The sequence below is a fragment of the Phoca vitulina genome, unplaced genomic scaffold, assembly GCF_004348235.1.
Source record: "Phoca vitulina isolate PV1807 unplaced genomic scaffold, GSC_HSeal_1.0 scaffold30, whole genome shotgun sequence".
In the NCBI taxonomy this organism is placed as follows: Eukaryota; Metazoa; Chordata; class Mammalia; order Carnivora; family Phocidae; genus Phoca; species Phoca vitulina.
The window spans coordinates 2050209-2071279 of record NW_022589733.1 but is presented as its reverse complement, the minus strand read 5'-3'; the positions used below and the strand labels follow the sequence as shown (position 1 = coordinate 2071279).

The 21071-nt window shown below is 36.7% G+C and overlaps 1 protein-coding gene across 1 annotated transcript in view; it reads right to left on the bottom strand.

Moving 5' to 3' along the window:
- LONP2 (lon peptidase 2, peroxisomal) overlaps nucleotides 1–21071 on the bottom strand; it is a 104879-nt gene that overhangs the window by 68993 nt on the left and 14815 nt on the right. The window contains exons 5-7 of the mRNA XM_032424570.1: nucleotides 17204–17367; nucleotides 15794–15888; nucleotides 2561–2819 (exon numbers count right to left, since the gene is read on the bottom strand). Coding sequence (XP_032280461.1) covers nucleotides 2561–2819; nucleotides 15794–15888; nucleotides 17204–17367 — 518 coding nt within the window. The remainder of the gene's footprint in view (nucleotides 1–2560; nucleotides 2820–15793; nucleotides 15889–17203; nucleotides 17368–21071) is intronic.

Below are 21071 nucleotides of genomic sequence, written 5' to 3'. Positions count from 1 at the left end.
CATGTGACCAGTACTTAAATGCCAAGACCTGGGTGTTTCCAAAATGCTTCAACTGTCACGTGGAACCACTTGTTCTCACAAACTCCACCCCATGATTGTACTATAAGCTACTGTTCTTCCTCCCCTTCTATTCACCTCCAACCGACAGCTCTGACATAAGCCCATACTCTGTTCTCAACCTGTGCTCTCCTTAATGACCACATCCCACTCTGCACCTGCTTCCCTGTTGATTTTCAAATAAAAATTTTCTCCAGGCTTTGATGCCTTGGGAGGGTCGGTCTGCTGTAGTGTTTAGTGAAACACCTAGTACAGTGATGGTGAGGGAGTACTTACCAGCAGGCACAGAATGACTCAGACTAATCCACGTACCCTTTATTTGGCAATGATCACAGCCTCTATGCATGCCATACATTCCTAAAAAGCTTATACTTACACATATTTTTTAGGCAAATACACAGCTTCGTTTTACAAAAGACTCAGATTCAATTTTCTTAATGATACATATGTGGAAGTACACTCGAACAGATTTTATGTCTAACAGTATCAGTAAAGACTTAAGATAGAGCTCTGCTTGAAACCAACAACATTCATAAGAAGTGGTGAGAACTATGACATCACATATTGCCCACCAACAGTCATCACAAAAATACATTTCTCCACAATTCTGCCACATAAATTAAATAATAATGCCAAGAACAGGATATTTTTAGGTACTATGTAAAAATCTGACTGAATTTTATAAAAAGTCACTGAAGCTTTTAAATGTAAACTTGCCCTCCTGAGAATTTAAAATTAAAATAATAATTAAAGCTAATTTTTATCAAATGCTTACTACTGTGTGTCAGGCACTAAGTAAAGTTTTCCAAGGCTTACTGAATAAGCAATACCAACATGGCAAGAAAGAGGACAAATTACCTACATGTCATGTGTTCATGACATTAATTTCACGACAATAATTCCACAAATTCCCTCTCTAAATTCCATCAAACACTCACGCAATACTATGCTACAGATATCAAAAGAAAGAAGTGAACTAAAACAACTCTGAATGCATGAATTAAGTCCCTTGAATGGGAAACATCTCCCAAAAGCTCTCTAGCTAAAATAAAAAGATTCAGGCTCTAGATCCAGTTTCTCCAAGATCGGTACAAGGTGCCAATTTCTTTACAAAAGCAAAGCACAGCCTCTAGTGGCACATGTGAGAATAAGCAAGTCTAAGTGACAATAGTAGTTGGAAACTGCCAGAAACAATGACCCAGATCAATTCCCTAACCTAATCTGCAGCCCTCACTGCTTATTTATTGAAATCTTGGAATGATTTTTCTTTAATGCATAAGAATTGTAAACAAGAAAATAGAAAAAGAACCACTGTTCATGGAAGTTTGTGAAACAGTTTCCCATCCCCGCCTAAGGCCAATGATCTTATGAATAAGACAAATGGAAAACAAGATGTTATAAAAGCATCATATCCCCCCCCCCACAATCCAAGTTTAATCCATATTCACCAAACTGTAAATATCATTTAAATTAGACTTGGCCTTGGCAGTTGGTGGTCACCACCTGCACTGGCATGCTTTTCAAAGCCTCCACTTATAATTTAGATTGCTTTAACAACTTTAAGACCCAGGGTATGACCTTGAGAAGTTTTATCTTCAGTTTGATTACTTTCTACTGGAAGTTAAGCAGTTTCTTTAAAAAAACTTTTTTTTAAAAAGCTGAGATATCACTGACATTAGTTTCAGGTTTACAACATCATATTCTTTTATAAGCATCCATGATTTCTACATTTTAAAATGTTCTTTAATACATACACTATAGGTGTATTTTCTCACAACTCGCAACTGCTATGAAACCCTTAAACCTCGAAACAGAAAGTTCATGCTTTCCCAAAGCATCTTCCAATCTGAGCAACAGAGACCATAGAGAACAAAACAACAACATAACATGCAAATCTGACTCTAATAATGTAAGATTAATCAGACTCAGTTCTCACAGTTTAATGTATTTTTACAGAAAGGGTGTCAAAAATGCAAGGATAGATCTTAATAATTATCTTAACCTTTCTCCTTATTACTCATACTCCTACGGAAAACCAGCCTTCTTAAAAGAAAATTAAACTGCAAACACATTTGTTATCAAAGATTTCTTCCCTTCTCCTACCTGCCCCAGCTCTTGTACTTATTTTTTAAACTCTAAGAGTTACAGGTCATTATTTATGAAATGCTACTGGGCCAAAATGAATGTAAAGACACTGTAATATCTAATCATAACTGATTTATAATTGCATTCAAATGAAATTCCAGGAAAGCTGAGGCAAAAACTCATTATCCACTGTCATACAAATACCTAGGTTAGTTTGGATGTACCATTACAGCTGAGGCTCTAAACCAGTTATAAACATCCTACAGATGTACTATAATTAAGTACTATGAATGTCCTTTTGATTCAAGATGTCACAAATAGACCTTCGAGAAAAAGATATATATTATGCCTTGGCTTTTGAAGGGCTTTAGTCAACTGAAATGGAGAACCAGAGACTAAACTGAGAGAAAGAGTCTACCTGTGTCCTCGAATGTCAGACTGATCACACACTCCTCCAAGTGCAATCCTGTGGAACTCTCGACCAAGAGTTTTGGCCACTGATCTTCCCACACTTGTTTTACCAACTCCAGGGGGGCCAACGAAGCATAGAATAGGGCCCTTCAGGTTGTTCTTCAGCTGTCTGACAGCCAAGTATTCCAGCACTCTTTTCTTCAGTTTTTCCATAGCATAATGATCATTATCCAGAAGAATCCGGGCTGCTCGAATGTCCAGACGGTCTGTCAAATAACCCCAAAAGTAAGCACACAGAATTTTTAAATGGAAGAATTGCTTTCAAGGCTGCCAAGAGTCAAAATATGTTTTAGAAGAAAAAAAAAAAGTGACGAGAACAGAAGTGGATCTTTCTAAATGAGTCTTCAGGGAGACCTGGACCTGGCCTTTTTTGCTTAATAAGACTTAGTATCAACAGAAATAGTAAGTACTACATACACAATTAAAAACCCAAGGAGGGCGCCTGGGTGGCTCAGTCAGTTAAGCGTCTGCCTTCGGCTCAGGTCATGATCCCAGGGTCCTGGGATCGAGTCTTGCAAGAGGCTCCCTACTCAGTGGGGAGTCTGCTTCTCCCTATGCTCCCCCTCCTCATGCTCTCATGTGTGCTGTCTCTCAAAAATAAATCTTAAAAAAAAAAAAAAAAAAACTCAAGGAGTTTATACTATCATTTCATTTTCTAGGTACACATTTCTTCTATGGAGACATAATTTCTACATATTCTATTTGTGCTGGCATTTGTTCCTTCTTCCTTAGTGTTTTTTTCTTATTACAGAAGTAATATATGCGGGCGCCTGGGTGGCTCAGTCGTTAAGTGTCTGCCTTCGGCTCAGGTCATGATCCCAGGGTCCTGGGATTGAGCCCCACATCGGGCTCCCTGTTCGGCCGGAAGCCTGCTTCTCCCTCTCCCACTCCCCCTGCTTGTGTTCCTGCTCTCGCTATCTCTCTCTCTGTCAAATAAATAAATAAAACCTTTAAAAAAAAAAAAAAAAAAAGAAGTAACGTATGCTCTTTTTTAGTGTTTTTTTCTTATTACAGAAGTAATGTATGCTCATTCCAGAAAACCCAATGACACCAATAAAAAGAAGTAAACAGTCACCCATAATCTCATGTCCTCAAGAGAACATCTCTACCTTCACTTTGGTATGTACTATTGCAGGTTTTATATGTGTGAGTGCATACATGTGCTTCTATACCTATTTTTCAAAATGAGATTATATGATACCTTCAAGTTTTATAAAATGTTTTTTCACTTTGCGTATTATGGACACCTTTCAGTGTCAAATGTATTTTTTAGTAACATTTTAATGGCTACATAATATTCCATTATTTAATTATCCATACTCATTTAAATAATTCCCTACTGCTGAGCATTTAGGTTATCTATAAATCTTTACAGTTATAAAGCAGGCTTTACTGTGTATCCTTGTAACTAAATCCCTACATATATCCATAATTACTTCCTTTAACTAATCTATAGACAGAAGTGGTCAAAAAAAACTTTAAGATGTAAAGAACTGTCTAAGTTCTATCAATTAAAGTCTCACCAGGAATGTATGAATTAGGCTTTGGTTCTACATCCAAGCTTTCATCAGGTTTACTGATGTGCTTTACTACTTAAAATACTTGTAGATTAAACCATTAAATACTCATGGTCACCAGCATGAATTCATCAGCTGAGTGACATCCAGGGGATGATACATGGCCGCATGATCGTACTGATAGAGAGGGTGGGAAGGAGGAAAACACACACAAGCCCACTCTTCAATCAGTTATTTGGAACCTGCTCCACATTTTTCCTACAGAGAAGAAAAAAAAAAGCCTTAAATGGTAGTTTGGTTCCCAAGCTAGTCTGAAAAAATCTAGCTAAGCAGTAATATATGTTACTTAATTATAGTACTGTTGCTTTTAGTTCTGGCCAAGTGATTTGGAAAGGGAAGAACAAAACTTCTCTCTTTTCTGGCTTTAGACCCCAATTAATGACTACATGAACAAATGAAAGATAGGAAGTTTCCCAACTCTCCTACCACAGCAAACACAAAAGAAAACTTCAGACCAGTCCCATCCTGTATATTAAAATGCTGGTAAATCAAATCTATTAAGAGTAATCTACTAAGTCCCAGCGGGATTTATTTTAGTTATGCAAAGATGGTTTAATATTAGGTTACTGATATATTTATTACATCACCATGTCCAAGAAGAAAAACTTTCCATCAAAATGTCATTTTGTACCTAAAAAGGCACTTGTTATAATGCAACATCCACCCCCAATTAACATTTAGTAAACTAAGAATAGAATTCCATGTAATTTAGAAAAAAAACTGAAAATACCCCGAAGGAATTTCTTCTAAGAAATATGCCAAGTAAAGACAATTTTAAAAAGTGCCTTGAACTTCTGAGGAAAGATAATTTCCAAATAAAGTATTGTTTTGTGTCTTTTTCCATACAGGATACATTTTTTTTTCTGATTATTCTTTTTAATGATTCAAAATGCATGCTTCCTATTTTGAATGATACATGCGGTTACATGTAAAACATTTAAAATGAAATGAGTATTAACTCCTTGAGTTTTTAATTGTGTATGTAGTACTATTTCTGTTGATACTAAATCTTCTTTACAACTGAAGACTGAAATGGTATCTACTGGCCCTTTTCATTCAAGATAGGAAAATTAGCAAACTTATTTCTCTAAATCTTCCCTTTCTGCTTTTGGTGATCTCTACTTAGGTAAGCTTCTCTTTCAAAAATCATGAAAAACATTTTCATGGTTTTGTAACCACACAGTAATTATTTAGATCTAATTCTGTACAGGAATGGCTTAGAAGTTCAACATGCCTCCCTTCCCATTCTCTGCTGGAACACTGAACAGTGAGAAGTCTGTTTACGTGGGACAGGTGCAGGAGTGCTGTGCATCTCCAATGCTAACACACACACAGCAGACACTGAGTTTCTAAAGTGTGGGTGGTCTCCTTCCATAGTTGTGAAAATAATAACAGCTTTGCCCTGTTTTTATAATTTCTTGTTTATTTAAGTAAAGAATAGGAGTCAGCACTCTTGTGTTCAATTAAATGCTTTCCTCCAAAATCTGTACAATTACACTGTAGAAGCATGGTAAAAATCCCTGATTGGTAATTAAGTTCACTTTTTAAATAGGACAAGCGGAGGAGAGAGGAAGCTGAGAGCAATTTACTAGGCTACTGATGGCAAATAATCACATCTGCAATGTTAATATTCTCAGGCCATTATACTATATATTCTATATGTACCCTGCGTTTCCCGTAAGTCATTAGTTAAAATAAATCCTGAAGCACAGAAAAATGTTACTGAGAGAATACCAAAATTTCAAAATAAGGCCCCTGGGATTACCAAGTTATCTAGATGCTTTTAGCACTGTACACTAGTCCTACTGTCAAGAGAAAGTAATAGGGTTTGAAAATTGTCACAACTCCATCAACAACAACAAAATAACTATCAAACATATACTATCAGGGATACTTGGCAGGTGAAACAAAAGCAGAGCAGTTAAATAACATATAAAATTTAAATGTAACTTTCTTTCCCAGGTCTAAACTAATGGAGCAGAACCCTCTCCAAATCTCACAGAACAGGACCACTTCGCTTAAAAAGTAGGCACTGGAGAGTTACGAGTTAACAGAAGACTACTGGAACCAAAATGGACTTCCCAACAGCCCAGCAAGATCAGGACTGACAGATGACCTCAACTTGGTCAGGTGACGTGACAAGGGGCTGAGTCAATGGGAACACATGCTCTCCTGCATTCATTTCACTATGGAATTTCCAAAAAGGATTTTGAATAAAGAATTAAATCAAGAAATTCAGCTTCAGTTTGGTAAAAAAACTTCAACTAGAAGGCAATGTTGTCATGCAAACATGAAATAAATTAAGAAATAAATTTACCAGCATAGTAACATTAACAGCTCTATGTATAGTAGCCAAAAAACTGGAAACAAACCAAACACCCATCAACAGGTAAATGGATAAACAAATTACTTATCTATGCAGCAACATGGATCAACCTCTAATTATGCTGAAAAAATCAGAAAAAAGGGAGCACATACTACATCATTCCATTTCTATAACATTTTTGAAAATATGAACTAATCTACAGAGGTTGGGGATGGGGAGGGAAAGGAGGGAGGTAGAGATTACAGAGAAGCATGAGAAAATTTAGGTGGTGACGGATATGTTCATTATCTTAATTATGGTAATGGTATTACAGATACATATGTTAAAACTCATCAAAATGTATATATTATATATGTACAGTTTATTATTTATCAATTATACCACAATAAAGCTAAAAAATAAAGCAAAAAAATTACTGCTGCTAAACAACTGCTTCTGCACTTCACCAGTGCCATCTAATTTAATCTAATGAAAACTCAGATTCTCAGAATTTAAGAGAAAGCAAAATGTGAATTAGCCTTTTAATTTTATATACAAACATTCAAACAGAGAGAAAAACTTAGAAACAAACCAAAATCTAGAAAATGGGATGAATGCAAATTTACAGAGCATTCATGAAAGAATAATTAGCACAACTTAGAATGTACCTGCTTTCCACAACAAGAACCTAAGAACTGTAAGAGGAATGAAATCTAAGGGTTGTCAAAACAAAAGGAAGATGATTAGGCCAATTTCATCCTAGTACTCAGCCATGCACATTAAAAATGTGTTAAGATGATCCTGGGGCACCTGGATGGCTCGGTCGGTTAAAGGTCTGACTCGATTTCGGTTCAGGTCATGATCTCAGGGTTGTGGGACTGAGTCCTACACTGGGCCCTGTGCTCAGCAGGGAGTCGGCTTGGGATTCTCTCCCTCTCCCTCTGCCTCTCCTCCTGCTTGCGCATGTATGCGCGCTCTCTCAAATAAATAAATAAATTTAAAAAATGTGTTAGGTGATCCTTTCCAAAAAAAACTAATTAAGAAGGAGCTATTTTGAGGAGGGAGGCAACATGGCGGAAGAGTAGGGTATCTCATTTCATCTGGTCTCTTGAATTCAGCTAGATACCTATCAAATCATTCTGAACACACATGAATTCAACCTGGGATGTAAGAAAAGAATTGCTGGAATTCTACAAATAGAAAAGCGACCACTTTTTGCAAGGTAGGCAGTGCAGAGAAACGAATGTGAGGGGATATATTGGAAGATATATATGGCAGGGGGAGGGAGCCTCTGTATGCAGGTGACTGGGAAGTGATATAGCCCCAGAGTGCAAAATCGGAACTTTTCCCTGCCTGAAAGGTTCTCAGCTGGCAAAGCAGAGAAGAATCCTAGGTGGGACAGTGTGGTCTCAGGATCCTTGGGATCACAGAAAGGGGGTGCCTGAGCCAGCAGAGTTTCCAAGAACTTGATTGGGGAAACCGACTATGGTCAGCAAGCGCAGGAGTGGGCTCTCAGCTTGGTTTGCTATAAACTACAAACCGTGGCACGATTTGGTGACCCATCACCATGCAGGGGCCCTGCAAGTGGCAGGCCCACAGCGACCCTCCTCCCTCCCCCAGGAGGACTGGTGCACTGCACCGCAGGAGTCTGCAGAGTCTGGCGCACACAAACGTGAAGACGGCTTTTCCCTGAGGGTCTACTGAAGAGAGGGGGCTGTGATCTTTTAGCTCCAGGGCTGGAAATTGGGGCACTGCCATTTTTATTTTCATACTCTAAAGTGGTGCAGAAAGCCTTTAGGGAACAAAAGCCACATAGAGTAACCCGAGGTGGCTTGCACTGAGCCTGGCCCCCTGGCAAAGGGCAGTGCACTCACCCAGGCAAAGACACCTGAGAATCAGCATAGCAGGCCCCTCCCCCAGAAGACCAGCTGGAACATCAGACGAATACCAAGTTTATGGAGCACAGAGAACTGCAAAACTGCAGCGCCAGGGGAAAACAGTACATAGAATTTGAGGTTTCTTTCTCATGATTCTTTTATCTTTCGGTTTAAAATTTTCTTTTCTTTTTTTCCTTTTCAACTAGTTTCTTATTTTAATCAACTTTTTGTTTTTAAGTCTTTTTTAAACTTTCATTTTTACATTTGTATTTTGTAGATATATTCTTCATTTTTGGCTTCCTTTCACTGAATTCAATTTCATTTTTGTATATATATGTTTTGCTTTCTTTACAATTTTGGGATTAGTGTCTTCTAACAAACAGACCAAAATACACCTAGGACCAAGTGGATCACCCTGTTTTGTCCACCCAGAGATTATATTCTCTCCTTTTTCCCTTTTTTTTCTTCTTTTTCTTTTGTTTTGGTTTCTGACCTCTTTGGATTTGTCTAGTGTGTATTTCGCTTGGGTCATGGTTGATATTTTTTATTTTGTTCTCTTGTTCATCCATTCTTCCCTGGGCAAAATGACTAGAAGGACAAATTCACAACAAAAGAAAGAAACAGAGATAATACCGCCACACATCTAATCAATATGGATATAAGTAAAATGTCGGAAATGGAATTCAGGATAAAAATTATAAAGTTACTAGCTGGGCTTGAAGAAAGCATAAAAGACACTAGAGAATCTCTTAATGCAGAAATAAAATCTAATCAGGCTGAAATTAAAAATGCTTTAACTGAGATGCAGTCTAAAATGGATGCTCTAACAGCTAGGGTAAATGAAGGAGAAGACAGAGTGACATAGAAGACAAGACGATGGAAGAAAGGAACCTGAGGAAAAGAGAGAAAAACAGCTAATGGACCATGAAGGAAGGCTTTGAGAAATAAGTGATACCATAAAGCTAAACAATATTAAAATTATTGGAGTCCCAGGGGAAGAAGAAAGAGACAGAGAGGGCCTGAAGGTATATTTGAGTAAGTCATGGCTGAGAACTTCCCTAATCTAGAGAAAGAAACAGGCATTCAAGTCGAGGTAGAGAGAACTGCCCTCAAAATCGATAAAAATAGATCAGCACCCCAACATACAATAGTGAAGCTTATAAATTTCAGAGATAAAGAGAAAATCCTGAAAGCAGCTCCAGACAAGAACTCCTTAACCTCCAAGGGTAGAAACATTTGACTGGCAGCAGACCTGTCCACAGAGACCTGGCAGGCCAGAAAGGGTTGGCGTGATATATGCAGGGTACTGAATGAGAAGAACATGCAGCCAAAAATACTATATCCAGCAAGCTGTCATTCAGAATGGAAGGAGAGATAAAGAGCTTCCAGGACAAACAGAAACTGAAAGAATATGTGACCACCAAGCCAGCCCTGCAAGGAATATTAAGGGGGATCCTGTGAGTGGAGAGAGAGCCCAAGAGTAACATAGTCCAGAAAGGAACAGAGACATTCTACAGAAACAGGCACTTTACAGGCAAGACAATGGCACTAAAGTCATATCTTTCAATGTTACTCTTAATGTAAATGGGCTAAATGCTCAATCAAAAGACACAGCGCATCAGACTGGATAAAAAAAGCAAGACCCATCGATATGCTGTCTGCAAGAGACTCATTTTAGACCCAAAGACACCTCCAGATTGAAAGTGAGGGTGTAGAGAACCACTTACCATGCTAATGGACCTCAAAAGAAAGCTGGAGTAGCAATCCTCATATCAGACAAATTAGATTTTAAACCAGAGACTGTAGTAAGAGATGAAGAGGGACACTGTATCAGATTTAAAGGGTCTACCCAATAAGAAGATCTAACAATTATAAATATTTATGTGCCTAACTTGGGAGCAGCCAATTGTATCAACCATTAATAACCAAATTAAAGAAACACACAGATAATAATAGAATAATAGTAGGGGACCTCAACACCCCACTCACAGCAATGGAGAGATCATCTAAGCAGATCAACAAGGAAACAAGGGCTTTGAATGATACAATGGACCAGATGGATTTCACAGATATATACAGAGCATTCCATCCTAAAGCAACAGAATACATTTTTTTTTTTTTAAGATTTTATTTATTTATTTGACAGAGAGAGAGATAGCGAGAGCAGGAACGCAAGCAGGGGGAGTGGGAGAGGGAGAGGCAGGCTTCCCGCCGAGCAGGGAGCCCGATGTGGCGCTCAATCCCAGGACCCTGGGATCATGACCTGAGCCGAAGGCAGACGCTTAATGACTCAGCCACCCGGGCGCCCCAGAATACACACTGAGTGCACATGAAACTTTCTCCAGAATAGATCACATACTGGGTCACAAATCAGGTCTCAAATGATACCAAAAGATTGGGATTATTCCCTGCATATTTTTAGACCACAATGCTTTGAAACTGGAACTCAATCACAAGAGGAAATTGGGAGGAATGCAAACACCTGGAGGTTAAAGAGCATCGTACTAAGGAATGAATGGGTCAACCAGGAAATTAAGGAAGAATTTTAAAAATTCATGGAAACTAATGAAAATGAAAACACAGCTGTTCGAAACCTTTGGGATATAGCAAAGGTGGTTCTAAGAGGGAAGCACGTAGCAATACAAGCCTCTCTCAATAAACAAGAAAGGTCTCAAATACACAAGCTAACCTTACACCTGAAGGAGCTGGAGAAAGAAGAGCAAATAAAGCCTAAACCAAGCAGGAGCAGAGAAACAATAAAGATTAGAGCAGAAATCAATGAAATAGAAACCAGAAGAACAGTAGAACAGATTAAAAAAACCTAGAAGCTGGCTCTTTGAAAGAATTAATAAGATCGATAAACCCCTAGCGAGACTTATCAAAAAGAAAAGAGAAAGGACCTAAATTAATAAAATCATGAATGGAAGAAGAGCAATCATGACCAACACCAAGGAAATGGAATTTTAAGAACGTATTATGAGCAACTACACGCCAACAAATTAGGCAATCTGGAAGATATGGATGCATTCCTAGAAACATATAAACTAGCGAAACTGAAACAGGAAGAAATAGAAAACCTGAACAGACCATAACCAGCAAGGAAACTGAAGCAGTAATCAAAAACATCTGAACAAACGAGTTCAGGACCAGATGGCTTCCTAGGGGAATTCTACCAAACATTTAAAGAAGAACTAATACCTATTCTTCTGAAGCTGTTTCAAATAATAGAAATGAAAGGAAAACTTCCAAACTCGTTCTATGGGGCCAGCATTACCTTGATCCCGAAACCAGATAAAGACCCCACCAAAAGGAGAATTACAGACCAATATCCCTGATGAACATGGATGCCAAAATTCTCACCAAGATACTAGCCAAAAGGATCCAACAGTACATTAAAAGGATTATTCACCACGACCAAGTGGGATTTATCCCTGGGCTGCAAGTGTGGTTCAACAACAGCCAATCAATCAATGTGATACATCACATTAATAAAAGTAAGGACAAGAACCATATGATCCTCTCAACAGATGCAGAAAAAGCATCTGACAAAGTACAGCATCCTTTCTTGATTAAAACTCTTCACAGTGTAGGGATAGAGGGAACATACATCAGTATCACAAAAGCCATACATGAAAAGCCCACAGCAAATATCATTCTCAACAGGGAAAAACTGAGAGCTTTTCCCCTAAGGTTCCCCAAGGAACATGAGGGATGCCTACTCTCACCACTGTTGTTCAACATAGTACTAGAAGTCTTAGCCTCAGCGAACAAGAAGAAGAAAGAAAAGGCATTCAAATTAGCAAAGAAGTCAAACTCTCACTCTTCTCAATGATACTTTATGTGGAAAACCCAAAAGACTTCACCCCAAAATTGCTAGAACTCATACAGGAATTCAGCAATGTGGCAGGATATAAAATCAATGCACAGAAATCACTTGCATTTCAATACACTAATGAGACAGAAGAAAGAGCAATTAAGGAATCGATCCCATTTACAATTACACCAAAAACCATAAGATACCTAGGAATAAACCTAACCAAAGAGGTAAAGGATCTGTTCTCAGAAAACTATAGAACACTCAGGAAAGAATCTGAGGAAAATGCAAAGAAATGGAAAAACATTCCATCCTCGAGGACTGGAAGAATAAATATTGTTAAAATATCTATGCTACCCAGAGCAATCTACACATTCAATGCAATCCCTATCAAAATACTACTGACATTTTTCACAGAAGTGGAACAAATAATCCTAAAATTTGTATGGAACCAGAAAAGACCCCGCATAGCCAGAGGAATGTTGAAAAAGAAAAGCAAAGCTGGCGGCATCACAATTCCGGACTTCCAGCTCTATTACAAAGCTGTCATCATCAAGACAGTATGGTACTGGCACAAAAACAGACACATAGATCAATGGAACAGGATAGAGAGCCCAGAAATGGACCCTCAACTCTATGGTCAACTAATCTTTGACAAAGCAGGAGAGAATGTGCAATGGAAAAAAGACAGTCTCTTCAACAAATGGTGTTGGGAAAATTGGACAGCCACATGCAGAAGAATGAAACTGGACCATTTCCTTACACCACACACAAAAATAGATTCCAAATGGTTGAAAGACCTCAATGTGAGGCAGGAATCCATCAAAATCCTAAAGGAGAACACAGGCAGCAACCTCTTCGACCTCAGCCGCAGCAACTTCTTTCCTAGAAACATCACCGAAGGCAAGGGAAGCAAGGGCAAAAATGAACTATTGGGACTTCATCAAGATAAAAAGCTTCTGCACAGCAAAGGAAACAGTCGACAAAACTAAAAGGCAACCTATAGAATGGGAGAAGATATTTGCAAGTGATATATCAGATAAAGGGCTATTATCCAAGTTCTATAAAGAACTTATCAAACTCAACATCCAAAAAACAAATAATCCAGTCAAGAAATGAGCGAAGACATGAACAGACTTTTCTCCAAAGAAGACATACAAATGGCTAACAGACACATGAAAAAGTGCTCAACATCACTCAACATCAGGGAAATACAAATCAAAACCACATTGAAATACCACCTCACACCAGTCAGAATGGCTAAAATTAACAAGATAGAAAACAACAAATGTTGGCGAGGATGTGGAGAAAGGCGAGCCCTCTTACACTGTTGGTGGGAATGCAAGCTGGTGCAGACACTCTGGAAAACAGTATGGAGGTTCCTCAAGAAGTTAAAAATAGAGCTACCCTACGACCCAGCAATTGCACTACTAGGTATTTACCCCAAAGATACAAATGTATTGATCCAAAGAGGCACCTGCACCCCGATGTTTATAGCAGCAACGTCCACAATAGCCAAACTGTGGAAAGAGCCAAGATGTCCATCAACAGAAGAATGGATAAAGAAGATGTGGTATATATATACACTGGAATACTACTCAGCCATCAGAAAGGATGAATACTTACCATTTACATCAACGTGGATGGAACTGAAGGGTATTATGCTGAGCGAAGTCAATCAGGGAAAGACAATTACCATATGGTTTCACTCATGTGGAATATAAAACAGCACAGAGGATCATAAGGGAAGGGAGGAAAAACTGAATGGGAAGTCATCAGTTAACTATAACTATTAACTATAGGAAACAAACTGAGGGTTGCTAGAGGGGAGGTGGTTGGGGGAATGAGATAATTGGGTGATGAGCATTAAGGAGGGTACATGATGTGATGAGCACTGGGTATTACATGCAATTGATGAATTACTGAACACATGTGAAACTAATGATGTACTATATGTTGGCTAATTGAATCTAAATCAAATCAAAACAAAACAAAAAGATAACAGACAGCATATAGCAAATGGCATTTCTAAAAACCACACTATCCTCTAATATATACCTGATGTCATGTAAAACTGTAATTTGGAAAAAAAAAAAGAGAATTTAATATTGCTGCTTCAGGACAGCAAAGGTTAAAGAAAAAATGTAGCATATACATTAGAAGCAGAAAAGATTAATGCATTCAATTTAGTAAAGAATGTAGGGGGCGAGGGGAATAAATGATCAAACTAGATTCAAGTTAATGCATTAGGCTGTTCCTCCTGAGATTCTTGTCGGAAAAACTTTGTAGCATATGAGATCACATATTTAATGCTGTCTTTAAGGTAAGATTAAATGTTTATGGATTAAAAATGGCAAAGTCCAACTGCAGTGCTCCTTTAGTTTTTTCCCCCCAGAAAGGTTCTTGCAATTAATTGTATTTTAAAAATAACTTATCATTCTTATAAATAATATCTTATTGAATAATAATAATTTGTATTATACAAATAGTATATTAAGTAAGATTTATATTTTGTTTGTGGGTTTTGTTGTTGTTGCTTGTTTTCTTAGTTTTATTACAATCAGGGACTATATGGTCATTTTCCATGGAATTTAGAACCTGCTAAATCATATAATGGCTTGACAAGATTTATATTTAATCTGGATTATGTATTCTTTTAAAAATAAATTTGATGTATAACATTGTTTAAAAAAGAGGAGCTATTTTAACCTTAACATTGTCCCAGCATAGTTAATTTAACACGAATGTGCTTCATTCTGGGCCCTCTAGGAGGCAAAAACAATTTTTTTTTAAGTTCTCAGTACCAGAAAGGGATGGTCCTCTGTAGGTTAATAGGCAAGTATTTTTTAATATTAAAAATTCAACATCTGGAAATGTGGTTTGTACAGCATATCTTATGTGGGGCATAAATGTGTGCTTTAGAGGTAATATTTTTAAAAATCTCTAGCATTTTCTTAAATGTATGAATTTTACTAGCCAGGATAATGCATCTTTAAATTTTCAAAAGTCCACCATATAGCTACTCCTATGCCAGCAGTTCAGGCAATCAATCCACTGTTGATCAGTAAACCTTGTGTGTAATACCAACCTATAATACTAGCCTGACCAATAACAGAAACAAGTACAAATAAATGGTTCTAAAAATTATGAGAGTCAACAGAGTATTTCTCATCCCAAGAGAAAAGAGCAAATCCACAGGAAAGAGAAAAGTTCTACCGAAAGATAGAGTTTAAACTCATTTAATAGGTTTTTGCACGAGAAAAACAAACTTCCAAATGGTACAACTGTTCTGTTATACAGCTATATGTAACTATTTCTTTAAATATAAATGTTCATCATCTGATTGACTATTGGTATTAAGAAACACATCTATCAACAATTACAGAAAATCCTATTTTCTCCAAAATCAGGTGAAAGGCACTTTCATGTAGCACCTTCTTTTCCTGTTTGGTCCCAAGACTTAGATGATACAAGTTCAGCATCTAAGTAATTTATGTCAAGAACTATAGTAACAGTAAGATAATCAATGGTGAGTATTTCAGTAGAATCTGCATGAGCTTTCTGAGTAACAATCAGACTGTAAAAAGGTGTTATTTTGTTGGCTTACCAGTTGTACTTTTGTTCCAAGGAAGTTCCACCATAAGTTCTAAATAATTTCTAGTCAGAGCATATTCTGGCATAGACTGAGGCATTTTTTTGAGTCTGTGGGGAAAGAATACACAGCAAAAATGTTCCATAACATAGAAGAATTCCCTAAAAACACAAAAATCCAGCATCTGCCTTTCTGGGTCAGATATATCATGCATATTAAAAAATCTGGAAATGTTTTTAAAAATCCGGTTATTTTTGTTTTGTGATGTACTTATGGAACAAAATTAAAACAGAGAGCTGCAAACTGGAGGGGGCAGGGGTGGGGGAAGGAACACTGTATCGGATTCTATCCTTGAAATATGACCTTACCAGTATCAGTATCTCACAGAGGGGATCTCAAGTCATACTTATCCATTGATATACCTATCACAGTAAGATTTAAGTGCCTAACCATGCATAACACAATAATTATATTTTTTGTATCAGAGATGAAATCAGCTCATAAAAGCAAGCTAATATCAGATATTTAATTAAAAGATGCAACTTCCATAATAAATGCAGTGTTTAACAAAGTGTTCTGCCCACAACAGATGTTCTACATTTATTAATTAATGCCAGTCAATATCCCTGAACTACAACTCATGTCCTTAACTGTGAACCTGAGAAAGTCAAATCTTTAATTACTGAGCATTCACTTAGGTTCATTATAATTTACTAATAAAAGACAATGCAACACAGTTATACTGTGTCATGTACAGAAAGAAAATACTGGTGTTCTATTTAACCCTGAGATTATCCACATACCCTATGCTGTCATCAAGGTTTCTGTGTACTTTACCTTATACAAAGAGAAACTGACAGTCCCTGCCCTCTAGAGTTTACAATCTTTTTTCTAAAGAAGAAATAAGTGACATGTGAAAAACACAGTGATAACTGAACAAACACTGTGTCTAAACAAAGCACAACCCATTAGTTAAGACAATAGAAAGGCAGTTAACAATAGTGGTCACATTTGACAGTACACTGTAGGTGGAAGAACTGCATCACTTACACACAGCAACTGAGAAAAAGCTTAGGGACGCTGGTATTAATTCAGGAGTATTAAGAATGTTTTAAAAATCAGACTCTGGTTGAGGAATGAAGAGGGATAATCGAAAGATTCCACAGATCACAGCTATAATCTGAGAATCTGGAAAGCAATGAAAGGTAAAAATTGACACTGGAAAGATAAAATGAATACAGTGGTCTATGTCTATATGAAATATAAGAAAAGGAGAAAGGGTCAAAGAACATAAAACAAATAACTCAGCTTTCAGTTTGTGATCCAAAGAAGTAAACTCAAGTTTCCATGAGCAACTATTTTTAACATTAATATGCAAAATGAAAATACCAATGAGTGAATAGCTTCTTTTTAGCATCAATTTACCTTTTTATCTCTTTGACACAGACCTTATGGGCCTGCTCTGGCATACTGGATGTTCGTATTTTTCTCTCTAGCATGATGATGTCATCATTGTCTTCATCCTCATCATCATCTTCTAAAGCTCCTGGGATGTGTGTAATCCTCCTAATAGGACGTATTGCTATAACCTAAAGTAGAAAGTAGAAGAGTAAAACTGTGTGTCAAAATAAATTGGAAATGAGGTACTTAGTTACACACAAGGTTATAATTGGTGCTGAATAACATTTTCAAAATTAGAGTCTACACCTTTAGGAACTAAGTTCAAAATGATAACTAAGAGGCACAAGCATATAAAAGCAGCAGAATTTCAAAAGTGGATCACCATAAAGTGGGCATTATTTTACTATATGCTTATACTACAATATGAGAAAAAAAATTCAAGAACTGGCTACTAAAGATAATGAAAACATCTAGGAATATCTTTCTTTGAGCTACTACTGCAGCCACTACTTTCTTGATTATATGACTACTTAGCAATGGCCAACAGAATAAATTCCACCTTCCCTCCTACATTACAAAATTTCTAACATCTTTAATGTTTCTACCGTTGACTCTATTCTCTTTTGTCTCCAACACACAGAAAAGTCTTGCTCCTTTCAAAATATCTGATCTTACCTATGTCCCTTTCCGTTAACTACACACTGTTTACTTCCCTTCTTCTGATGTTCTGTTTTTCCAACAAGTGGCTTTGACCACCACTTCCCTTTCCTCCTTGACTACTTCAATAATCTGTACTTCATACTTTGGCTTTTGTCTCCATTATGTTGAAATTGCTCTCTGAAATCCAACAACGATCCTCTTTGCCAAGTCAAATGGCTTTATTTGTGTTCTCTTTCTCCACAACTTCTCTATCAGATTTTAAAACTTCCAGAGCGTTCTTTTGAAATTCTCAACTCAATAATATCATGAATCAACACCAGCCAATCACTGGAGCAAAATGATACACTGGTATTTCATTTAAAAGCATGGGAATTTATTTTTTAAAGTATTATTATTATCTATTTAATACATTCAAATATAAAAAGTTAAAAACATAAGGCAGTAAATAAAAAAGCAATTTTATAAAAACAGAAATATTAAATTCTATACTTTTATTCTACATAACTCATTAGCAGATAAAATTAATATTCTGAAATATGAAAAACTGAAAATAAAAAAAATTTTAGATGAGTTTTAAAAGCACATCAATTATTTCATCATTGAGACATTAAGTATATTTTTATGCAATCTTTTTCTCCCAGCTACTAGACTTCTCAACTCTTAAGTAATAGGCAGAGAAAGTTCTAGGCTTAACTCTAAATATTATCCTCTGATTCCTACATTTTCATAGCTGTCGCCTGTTTGATCACTTTCTGGAATGATTTTGAACATTTTTCTATTTAAGCAGTGGTAATATTTACTGATAATAAGCTGCAGTTTCTGTGCCTCCCAACACGGAGTGTGCCTTGCTTTGTCTTTCTGCAAAAAATGGATAACTAAATTAATGACCTGATCTCAAATCAGAAGTAATTCAGATTTCTGCTGTTTGTTTGAAACAGCATGATGTCCTGAAGTAGAAACACCAGACAGGCTACTCCTGTCTCTGTCGTCATTCTCCTCCAGCCTACTTTGATGCTCCTTCCTTAGTCCCACTGGTAAGGAATCCTTTACCTTGCTCTTCTCTCTCTACAATGTATTCTCTTTGACGAAGGAACACTTCTATGTTGATGACCATTAAGTCTCTAACATTATTCTCAACCTTTCACTTACTTTCCAATAGCCTTCAGAGACCTGCCATTTACACTCTTGCCCACATCAAATATATTTTCCTGACCTTAACTCTGCCCACACATAACAACAGTAAAACTGATAGCTCAAGGGAGACTTCAGACAGACCCCATATAAATGTAATATATGATAATGAAGGTATCGCAAATCAATGGGGAAGTGAAGAACTATTCACAAGTGTTGAATTAAATAAAAAGCTATTTGGGACAAAATACAACTGCTCTCTTCACTTTAGGGCAAAATAAATTACATGTGGGTTAAAGAATTAAATACTTTTTAAAAATCGGCTAAAGGTAAACTGAAAGTGCATATCACTGGAGGATAGAGGACTCTAAGCTTAGAAGATAGAAAAAGACTAGCACAGTTGAACTAAATGAAAATAAAAATTTTTATAGTTAAAAACAAAAAAGTCAGCTAAATTATGGCACAGCACAGTGACAAAGTCCAATTTTGTAGTATGTTCTTAATACATTAAAAAAACAGACGACATTTCAATAGATGCAGAAAAAGCATTTGTCAAAGTACAACAACCACTCCTGATAAAAACCTTCAACACAGTACGTTTAGAAGGACCATACCTCAACATAATCAAGTCCATATATGAAAAACCCACAGCTAACATCATCCTCAATGGGGAAAAACAGAGCTTTTCCTCTAGGGTCAGGAACAAGACAGGATGTTCACTCTCACCACTTTTACTCAACATAAGTCCTAGCCACAGCAGTCAGACAACAAAAAGAAATAAAAAATAATTGGCAAGGAAGAAGTAAAATTTTCATTATCTGCAGATGACATGATACTGTATATAGAAAAGGCAAAAGACTCCACCATGAAAACTGCTAGAACTGAAAAATGAATTCAGTAAAGTCACAGAGAACAAAACCAATGTACAGTAATCTGTTGCATTTCTACACACCAATAATGAAACAATGTACAGTACAAACAAAATCAATGTAATCTGTTGCATTTCTACACACCAATAATGAAGCAGCAGAAAGAGAAATTAAGGAATCATTAGGAAGAGAAATTAAGGAGTCAATTCCATTTACAACTATACCAAAAACTGTAAGATACATAGGAATAAACTTAACCAAAGAGGTGAAAGACCTGTACTCTGAAAACTATAAAACATTGATGAAAGGAACTGAAGATGACACGAAGAAATGGAAAGACATTCCATTCTCATGGATTGGAAGAACAAATATTGTTAAAATACCTATACCACCCAAAGCAATCTACACATTTAATGCAATTCCTATTAAAATACCAACAGCATTTTTCTTCACCGAGCTAGAACAATCTTAAATTTGTATGGAACCACAAATGACCCAGAATAGCCAAAGTAACCTTGAAAAAGCAAAGCAAAGCTGGAGGCATCACAATTTGGGACTTCAAGTTATATTACAAAGCTGTAATGATCAAATCAGTATGGTACTGGCACAAAAATAGACACATAGATCAATGGAACAGAACAGAAAACCCAGAAATGAACCCATAACAATATGGTCAATTAATCTTCGAAAAAGCAGGAAAGAATAGCTAATAGGAAAAAGACCATCTCTTCAACAAATGGTATTGAGAAAACCAGACAGTAACATGCAAAAGAATGGAACTGGACTACTTTCTTATACCACATACAAAAATAAATTCAAAATGGATTAAAGACCTAAATGTGAGACCTGAACCATAAAAATCCTAGAAGAGAACATTGGCAGTAACCTCTCTGACATCGGCTGTAGCAACTTCTTCTTAGATATGGCTCCTGAGGCAAGGTAAACAAAAGCAACAATAAACTATTGGGACTACTTCGAGATAAAAATCTTCTGCACAATGAAGGAAACAATTAACAAAACTAAAAGGCAACCTATGGAATGGGAGAAAATATTTGCAAACGATAAATCTGATAAATGGTTAGTATTTGAAATACATAAAGAACTTAGAAAACTCAACACCCAAAAAACAATCCAATTAAAACATGAGAAGACATGAGTCGACATTTTTCCACAGAAGACGTAACAGATAGCCAACAGAAACACGGAAAGGTGCTCAACTTCACTGATCATCA